Consider the following 9258-nt stretch of genomic DNA (forward strand, 5'->3'; position numbering starts at 1 on the left):
TTCCAGAGAGATCTCCTCTTTATATTAAATTTTGAAGCAGATCCGGTCATAAACTCTCTTAGTGGAATTTTTCAAATTGCATTTTCTTCTAGAACTCACTGGTGTCATCTAGGAAGAGTAGCTCAAACCTAGTTATGGTGAGGAGGATCGAATTACAGAAATCTATAATCATTTCACTGCGGGACTAATTAGTTTAGTCAAATGCGGGTAGATGGCTTAGGTATAGCCAAATTCTCTACCGATTCAAATTTTTGATTTTTTTCGGAAAAACAGACATAATTCGATTGTAACCAGTTCTATATTAGGCCAGGAACATATTTTCCGTATTATTTGAGGGGTTTTCAGATCGTTGAAGCCGAATTAGGCTTCGATACTTTACAGAAAAGTGTTTCTACATTATTAAATCACAATTTTTCTGTGCAATTGGGAATATTTCAGTTTTGAGCTGTGTTAGGAAGAAAATGATTGCAGGTTAATATTCATCAAGATGTATAGATAAATTTCATATAAACACAAAATATGACCGAAGACAGAAAGGTAGATTCCGATAAATAGATATCTTTTCCATTTTCTAACAATACTACTATCTCCAAGAAATTCCGACTATTTACAGATTTCAGTACATTCAGATGGATATTTTTCAAATATTGAATAAATAAATTTTCATGTGTTCAACTCCGCACAATAAAATACAGAATTGAAAGAAAAAATTCAATTTTATTCCTTAAAAAACTTCTTATAAACATATTTAAGCGGTGGCTTGAAGGTGCTTATGAATGCATTCCTCTTTATTTATCAAGTGCGTGGTTTTGTTCACCAGTTGCATCAGAGCGGAGAGGTCATGTGCCCAGTCGTTTAAGAAATCGCTGGGGTCTTTGCTTTGCTGGAAGTGAATGACACCGGACGGACGATCAGTCTTGGCTTCAACACTCTTGCCGACAACCATCTGCGACAAAAACTCTTCAGTTTCGCCAATGGAAAGGTCGAGCAATTCTGCCATTCTAGCGATCTTTATTCTAGTGTAATACTGAGCCATCACTCGGATATTGTGTTCTACCACCCTATTCCTGCAGAAAAATTCAAATGTCAATGACAAAAAAAGAATATAATAAAAAAACCAAAAAAAGAATAACAAAAAAGGAATATATTAAAATTTTGCAAGAACATAAAAGAAAAAACTTTGAAAAAATGATTTACCACTCCGATAATAAAAGTAAGACTGTGTGGAATATTGTGAATTCCATTAAAAATAAAACCCCAAATGAACTACCAACAACTGAAAATCCTCACAAACTTGCAGATGAATTCAATGAATATTTCATAAATGCCGCTCAACATATACATGAAGAAACTAAAACCACAGAATTTATGTTAAAAATAAGGAATAGCAAATCCATGCACTACAATCCAATTACTACAGCAGAACTCAATGAATTAGCCAGGAAACTTAAAAATAAGAACAGCAGTGGAGATGACGGCATCCCTACAAGCATAGTTAAAGATTCAATTGAGGAAATAGCGGAGCCCCTTACATATATATTAAATAATTCAATCAAGTATGGTATATTTCCCGAAAACCTTAAGATTGCACTTGTTAAACCAATATTTAAGAAAGGAGATAGAGGAGATCTTTGAAACTTATAGGCCTATTAGCCTGTTGCCGTCTCTTTCAAAAATCTTCGAGATAGCAATGGGAGAAAGACTAATAAATTTTTTGGTAAAGTGCAACATACTGAGTGAAAACCAACATGGATTTGTCAAGGGCAAATCGACAAATACTGCTATTTTCCAGTTCGTCAAAAAAATCGTGGAAACAATGGAGGAGTGTTTCTTACTTGATTACCTCATCTGAGTGATAGGTAGTGATGTCGATGGTACGGTACGAAAGTAAGTACTAATCACTCATCTCGCTCTAAAGTTTTTTATAAAATTTTTAAGTGGAGCGGCCACTATTATTAGTGGTCGAAAACTAACACAAAAATGGTCAAGAACTCTGCGGCGTGGTCGAGAACTGAAGGTTATTGAGATTTTTTATATGTTTTCACATTTCAAAGGTTGAATGAGGAAAGAATGCTCAAAATTATATAACAAATCATTTAAAACTCGCCGAAGAATCGATGAACACCAACACCATTAAAATTTGATAAGTTTATGTGTGAAAAAATTGTGCTCGAAATCGATGTTTCTGTTAACTGGTCGAAAACCAGTGCATTTACCCTACATTGTATATCTGTATTGATACTATTTCTTCTTACTATTGTTGTAGTACCCAGAAATAAAGATATATTCTATTCTATTCTAATTACCAACAAAACCACCAAAAATCTACTTACTTCAGATCTCCCCATCTTTTAACAGAAAGGCTATTTCCAGCAAAAACGGCAGTCGTTTTCAACTCTTTCTCGTACAATTCGCATAAACCAGACCATTTGATCAATTCTGGGGTTGTGAACAACTTCAACAGCTGTTTATAAATTGGAATTTCCTCCAATACTTTTTCCAACAGAATCCTGTGGGTTAAATCGGCCTGAAATCAACCCCAAGGTAAAATTCCGACAATCATTATTCAAAAACACAAACATACTTGCTCATTATCGTGGGGAGCCAATATCAAATATAACACAACAGACTTGGCGATGTTCTGTTTTTCAGCAGCATTATCCTGTATCGTAGGAGTATCCAAGACAGCCCTATAATGCTTACAAGTTGCCAGATACGAACCCTCGTGCTCATCTAATTCCATCATCAACTTATAATATTTCAACTTCAAATCTTGGGTCTTCTCATCTTCGAAAAATTTAACATTAATTTTCTTTGATATGATTTGAGTACGTATATAATCTTGCTTGAGCAAACAGAGACGCATCTGTTCCAAGAGCAATTCTACTTTTTCGCGTTTCTCCATAGAACCATAAGTCTCAACTTGTAATTCTTGAATTATATCAGCTGCTTCTTGGATTTTGCCTTCATCTTCACGGATTTTAGCTAGTTTGTGGGTGAGACGAGCTCTTTCAACTTCAACATATATTTTACCTTCAGTAACTTGTCTACAAACAGCAGAAGTCATAAATTGGGTTTAATTTACTTATTATTCAAATTTTACCTCAAAGTATCTATAAGTTTAATTTTTAACTCCATATTTGGAGTTTGATCCACATAAGAATAACATTCTTGTACCATTTTCACTACCGCTTGTTTAAGTTGGCTTCTACGTTTTGCTAGAAGTGTTATATGCTCGTTGAGGGCACTCCAGTCATCTGCTTCTTTACATATCTGTACGATAGCTACTAAAACTCGACCAGTGGATATCATATCAGCTCCGGTTCTAGTTTGTTTCTCCAAAGTAAGAAGCTGTTCCAAGGCATCATGAATCTTTCCTTGAGATGCTAATTTTTTGCATTCCGGTATTTTTTCGTCGCAAGTGGAAGTATAGTCTACTTCCATTTTCACAATTTTCCCTGATTCTGTAGTTATGTTATCCATTTTGCTTGTAATGAAAGAAGAAATAAGATTAAATGGGTGGTTCGCTTAGAATCGTGGTAATTATCTTTCGAACAAGAGGATCAAAGTAATGATTTGTATACCTTTATTTTAGTGATGAAACTAACCAATACAAGTGTATGATTTTTGATTTCAGTTTGATATTTTCACAATTCACAAGTCATTACCATAGAGTGTTGTCATGTTTGACTTAACAAAACATAACCTTATGAAATCTATGTTCTCAATGAGTCTTTTCTGCGCATGACTAAAATAATGAAAATATTCAAAAATAAAATGTGAATCAGAATAAATGATGTGAAACGAAATTAATATCCATCCATTACATATGAATTCGAATATATTCATAGAATTTTTGTAATTCCAATCAACTTCTGAAGAGTTTTTCGGGAGCCTGAAAAAAATATTGAAATAAGGTGCAGTATAAGGTGTAAAAAATATTTTATTTGTCATAGTTCTTTTGAATATACAATAGTTATAAATCTGAAGATATCTAACTACCTTATAAAAGCTATTATTATTTGTGTATATTTACATTTTTACAAAATGTAACCAAAATTTTTATCATTTTTTAATTTGAAACCCAATGTTAGAAGTTACGTAATATTTTGATTAAAGAAATATGATTGCCTTTTAAAGTAGGAATATTGGAAAATTTTTCATACAACTATTATTATCCAAACAAGAAATAAAACTGAGATAGTAACTATAAAACTGCCATTTAAATGACCAACAAAATAAAGTAATAATATAATACAATCTTATTGAACTAATATTTATAATTTTTACAAAAAAAAAAAAATGAGAAAACGAATTAAAAAAACTAAACTTAATGCGAATTGCACTTCAATTAAAAGAAATCTTTATATTTTGAATAATGTCGACGTGTCTAAAAATAAAAATTACCGGATTAAAAACCGTCCAGAAAAAAAGATGTTTTATATATGAAATGCACATTCTGTTTATAAATTTAACATTACCAATAGGAAAAAATGAAACAAAACGAAAACATGATTTTTCAAGCAAAAGTAAACTTGAAACAGAAATAAAAGTCACTTATTCCAAGAATTATTGCTATTCACTTGAGCCGTTACTTGACTTGAAAATTGATTTTCAAAACTGTGATATTTATAATGGTGCGAAAGTTCCTTTTTGAAAATGATTTGCTTGCAATTCTCGCAAGCCACCAAGTTCTTTTTCGCCTTACCGGTAAGTACACCGAAAAGTTCTTGCTGCTTCCCAATGTCGGGCAAGAGCACCAACATTTCAGGGAAAAATTCGTCAAAATTCGCCCCAAAGACTTTCTTGCAATAATCAAAGAATCTCTGCGTGCTCAATTGACCGTTATGAAAGCGAACAGAACAGTTCTTGAATTGTTGCATGACTTCTTCGCCACTGACCATGCGCAACCTTTTAACGATGTTCTGGTTCCTAACCACAGCATTTGGTGGTTGTTTGTAGTTGTTCGGTTTCGACACGATCGAATAAGACTCCCCTAAGCTCGTTGTGAATGTTAAATCGTTAGGCAGAGCCAAAGAAGGAAAGTCGGAGAACCTGTTTTCGAACCCGGGTGGTGGTGGCAGTTTGAAGCCTGGTGGGGGCTTCTTCACCTGCTTACCACTGTCGGAACTAGATCCGCTGTCCGAGTAAACATCACCATTCAGCCTGACTTCAGCTGTCTCCTCATTCCCGTTATTCGAGGACGTTTCACTTCTCTGTTCTTGGTTGTTGGAGGTACCCTTGGCTTTCTTTTTTTTCTTTTGATTGTTCGTTTTGCTTGTTTCCTGAGGTTCCGAAGCCTTGGGCTTCTGTTTGGCAGCGTTGGTGTAGTTTTTGTTGTTCCTCGATTGCTCTTTCGAAAGCGAGTTTAGGTTCACCCAATTGTTAGATACAGGAACTTGTATACTCGATGTTTTCTTATTCTGTTTACCTAAGGAAGAATTTTTAATTTAATGAGTCAGGATTTAACAGCCTGATCAGTAAAATATTCAAAATATGCTATTTGACAATTCTATTCTAACATATTACTATAGTAAGAATATAATCTTCAAAATAAAATTATATGAGAAGATAATAGATTTATAACTGAAAAGTTTTCAGATAATCTTCGAAAGAAAACATTTATATCAATAAAATAGAACCCAAAGCGTTTGAAAATACAACTCGATTTTGACTGCCAAGTAACGTAACCAGCGTGTAAATTACGTTTTAGAGGCTTCTTTGAATTTTGCTTTTCGATTACTTTTCTGTTGAGAAAAATACAGCTTATTAGACCAATTGAAAAGTCCCCGGTCTGATGCACAGATGGCAGTGCTAGTATTAAATCCATATGATTTTTAGTTGGTACCAACCTTCAAACGATACGTGTCAAAATTTTACAGCAGTCCGATCATTAGTTAGTGAGATATTGCGTTGTGAGTGTAGCTACTTTTGTTATTTGAAAAATGTTAGATGGAAAAAAAAAAAGAATTACGTGTGCTGATAAAATATTGCTTTTTGATGGGAATAAATACAGTTGAAGCAAAATCTTGGCTTGATGAAGAGTTTCCGGGGTCTGCACCAGGAAAATCAACTATCATTGATTGGTATGCTAAGTTTAAACGTGGTGAAACGCAGTGTACGCCCAAAAGAGGCTGTCACCGAAGAAAAAATCGAAAAAATGCACAAAATAATTTTGAATGACCGTAAAGTGAAGTTGATTGAGATAGCAGACATTGTGAAGATATCATCTGAACGTGTAGATCATATCATTCACGAATAATTGTACATGACAAAGCTGTATTCTAATGGGTGCCTTGCGAGCCCACAATCGATCAAAAGTAACAACGTGTTATTGATTCTGAGCAGTGTTTGGAGCTGTTCAAGTGCAATAAACCTGAATTTTTGCGTCGATATGTGATTTGAAGAAAATAAAGGTGCTGTTTCATCAAGACAATGTGCCGGGTCACAAATCAATGAAAACAATGGAAAAATTGCATGAATTGGGCTTCGAAATACTTCTGCATCCACCGTATTCGCCAGATCTGGCCCCCAGCGACTTTTTCCTGTTCTCAGACCTCAAAAGAATGCTCGCTGGAAAGAAATTCAGCGCCAATGAAGAAGTAATCGCCGAAACTGAGACCCATTTCGAAGCAAAAGATAAATTGTACTACAAAAAGTATCAAAAAGTTGTAAGATCGCTAAAATCGCTGTATCGCCCTCGAAGGCAACTATGTTGTCTAATAAAATCGAATTTTGCCAAAAAAAAAATGTGTTTTACTAGGGTAGACCAAGGACTTTACAATTGGCCTATTATATGTGCTCAATGAATATCACTGGATTATTTGAGAGGGTTTTGAAAAATTTGTACGATAGCTTATAGATTGTGGCCTCACCTTTTTGTAAATCAGGAAATTCGGAATCCCTTGGTGGCAGTTGTGGTGCTGGGGCAACTTTGGTGGATTTTTCCGTTTGTTTTTTAGACTTTACCTGTACCCATTGAGGGTTAGAAGCCGTTTTCTTGCTTGACTCTCCTAAAGCAGGAAAGGCTTCCGCAGGTTTCTGCCGATTCGAACTGGAGCCCGTTGAGGTGGTGATCTGAGTGTGTATGCTTCCGTTGGACTTGTGATTTACTTGAATGGAGACTTTGGGGGCCTTCGAGTCTTGATTACTGAAAAAAAAAATAAGGCACGGTTCGATGGAGAAAATTTTAAGTTAGAAAGATAGGTTAGGAACGTTAATAGTGTAATTGAATGGCTTACTTGTGAACACTAAATGATACTGTGCTCTCCCTTGAGGTAGAGGGTTTTCCCAAAGCGGGGAACTGATTTTGTTTTCTACTTATGCTCACTTCAGAGTTTCTGCTCGTTGTTATCGTAACACCTGAAGTTGGTCTATTATTCTTATTGCCTGGAAAAAATTAGGAAACAATGAGTGTTAAATTTCGATATTACCATGTTTCAAACTCACCTAAGCTAGGAAAATCATTCATGTTAATTTTGGAGTTCTTTTGGGCAAATGTAGAGGTATGCCTCAAATTGGGTGCGGATGCGCCTGATGAACCTGCCAACGCTGGAAAATTATTCGGTGTGAGGGTATTATGGAAAACGGGAGGTTCTTGGCCACCACCTGGACCTCCAGGTTCATATCCAACAGCTCCTTCATCGGAAAGTCTGGCGACATGAATTTTGATTAAGAAAAATAAATCTCAAAATGAGCAATTTTATTCACAGAAAAATGAAGTCGAATATGAGTTAGATGAGGTTAAATGATGTCTATTGTTATAAAATTACTACCCACCTATTTTCTCTATTTTGATCTCCTTGGTACTTCCTGTTAGCTGAACCTCTTGGCGCCAAGGTAAATGCCAACTCCAAAGTCCTAACTTGTTTTGACGCAACCTTACCAAGGGACCTTCCGTGAATAGCAGCAATATGAGCTAAAATAAACACAGTTTGAGCATATTTAAGTTTAAACCAGTCCCGGATATCTCACCTTTCAAGTCTATTTCAGTCCTGAACGCAGATGCCAAAGGTACAGATTTACATTCACCCTCTTCGCACAGGTAATGTTCTTCCTTGAAATGTTTCTGCAGATCATTGATGTTCCTATAATAAAGATGTCTACCGTCGGCATCGCAAAAATGACAGAAAAGATGGACTCTTCTCATGTGCCTGTACAGTTCATCGCTGTCCATAAACCTGGTGTCACAGAACTCACAGAGGGGATGTCCACTAAAAAAAAAAATCGGTGTTAATGTCAGAACTGGTAAAAAGTTGAGCAAACCTACCGATGAGAGGTGTTATCAGGATCTCCTTTTCTGCGATGCATGCCTAATTCTTGCCGAGTATAGAGCCTACGTTCCGAAGAGAAAATCATGACGTTTTCGATGCAAATATCGCAGAAAAACAGCTCGTGTTCTCTTCTCATATGGTCCTTCAATTGGTTGAATGTTTTGAAAGGCCATGATTGATCTGGGTGACATACACTACATCTGTGCTCCAGAATCTTATGGTAAGCCTTTTTGATCTCGTTGGTAGCGAATATCAGACCATATTTGGGGTCCTGTTGGCCAGTCTTAAAGTATTTGCCAAAGAGGGTAGTGAAAGGCTCTATTTCTTTAGTGAATATAACCTAGATAAACAGAATTACATAATATGACACACTGCAACAATATGTGGATAACAACAAAAAATAATGTTTAAATTACCTTTGGCATTTCTCCTCTACAAATGGGGCATTCGTTTTGCCTGCAAAGGACTCTCATCCTGGTGGAACACTCGAAACATACTGCATGATCACATATTCCAATAGAATAAATCTCGACATTCTTGAAACACAGGACGCACAAATTTTCATTATCACATGAATTTTGTTTCGTTGATGTTGACATTTTTGTTGGGGTTGTTATTAGGACTGATTGAAACAATTTGATTTGAAAATAAATCGTACATAACCTTCAACTGTCAGATTAGGGGATAGACAGAGAACCTACACGCAGGTATACAAACGCAAAACAAAACCATAGAGTAAATCTTGGAATATAGATAGAATATTAATGTGCTCAAAGAATAAGTATGTTACTTGTAATTTATTCTAATCTTCATTGATAATTATTTGGCCTTATCATTAATGAAAAATGAATTTTGAGGTCAAAATGATTATGTTGGTACTCGAATATATATTTCAATTCAGTTAATTTTCATGAAGAATTGCAATAATCTGATAAATTTCTGAAAACATGAAGATATTGGATAGGCGCATCCACCAATAAATAAA

General features: G+C 35.2%; 2 protein-coding genes across 2 annotated transcripts; both read right to left on the minus strand.

Moving 5' to 3' along the window:
• Window positions 1–697: 697 nt before the first annotated feature.
• On the minus strand, window positions 698–3705 carry LOC123682470 (26S proteasome non-ATPase regulatory subunit 12). Its single transcript, XM_045621083.1, has 5 exons — window positions 3585–3705; window positions 3104–3487; window positions 2585–3047; window positions 2334–2527; window positions 698–1067 (listed from the first exon to the last, which is right to left on the minus strand). The coding sequence occupies exons 2-5, from the start codon at window positions 3481–3483 to the stop codon at window positions 749–751; spliced, it is 1356 nt and encodes a 451-aa protein (XP_045477039.1). The 5' UTR covers window positions 3484–3487; window positions 3585–3705; the 3' UTR covers window positions 698–748.
• Window positions 3706–3932: 227 nt separating this feature from the next.
• LOC123682327 (E3 ubiquitin-protein ligase ZNF598) lies at window positions 3933–9000 on the minus strand. Its single transcript, XM_045620892.1, has 8 exons — window positions 8690–9000; window positions 8270–8613; window positions 7975–8213; window positions 7780–7918; window positions 7450–7652; window positions 7242–7389; window positions 6876–7150; window positions 3933–5431 (listed from the first exon to the last, which is right to left on the minus strand). The coding sequence occupies exons 1-8, from the start codon at window positions 8870–8872 to the stop codon at window positions 4554–4556; spliced, it is 2409 nt and encodes an 802-aa protein (XP_045476848.1). The 5' UTR covers window positions 8873–9000; the 3' UTR covers window positions 3933–4553.
• Between the last annotated feature and the right edge of the window lie 258 nt (window positions 9001–9258).

This window comes from Harmonia axyridis, chromosome 6 (assembly GCF_914767665.1).
Source record: "Harmonia axyridis chromosome 6, icHarAxyr1.1, whole genome shotgun sequence".
NCBI lineage: Eukaryota > Metazoa > Arthropoda > Insecta > Coleoptera > Coccinellidae > Harmonia > Harmonia axyridis.

Excerpts from the sequence above, each read along its gene's own strand:
- LOC123682470 (XM_045621083.1), bottom strand. The coding sequence starts at position 3,483 with ATGGATAACATAACTACAGAATCAGGGAAAATTGTGAAAATGGAAGTA. Across the intron at positions 3,048-3,103 it reads AAACTTATAGATACTTTGAG|ACAAGTTACTGAAGGTAAAA; the intron begins GTAAAATTTGAA and ends TGCTGTTTGTAG. Across the intron at positions 1,068-2,333 it reads AAAAGATGGGGAGATCTGAA|GAATAGGGTGGTAGAACACA; the intron begins GTAAGTAGATTT and ends ATTTTTCTGCAG.
- LOC123682327 (XM_045620892.1), bottom strand. The coding sequence starts at position 8,872 with ATGTCAACATCAACGAAACAAAATTCATGTGATAATGAAAATTTGTGC. Across the intron at positions 8,614-8,689 it reads GTAGAGGAGAAATGCCAAAG|GTTATATTCACTAAAGAAAT; the intron begins GTAATTTAAACA and ends CTGTTTATCTAG. Across the intron at positions 7,390-7,449 it reads GAATGATTTTCCTAGCTTAG|GCAATAAGAATAATAGACCA; the intron begins GTGAGTTTGAAA and ends AATTTTTTCCAG.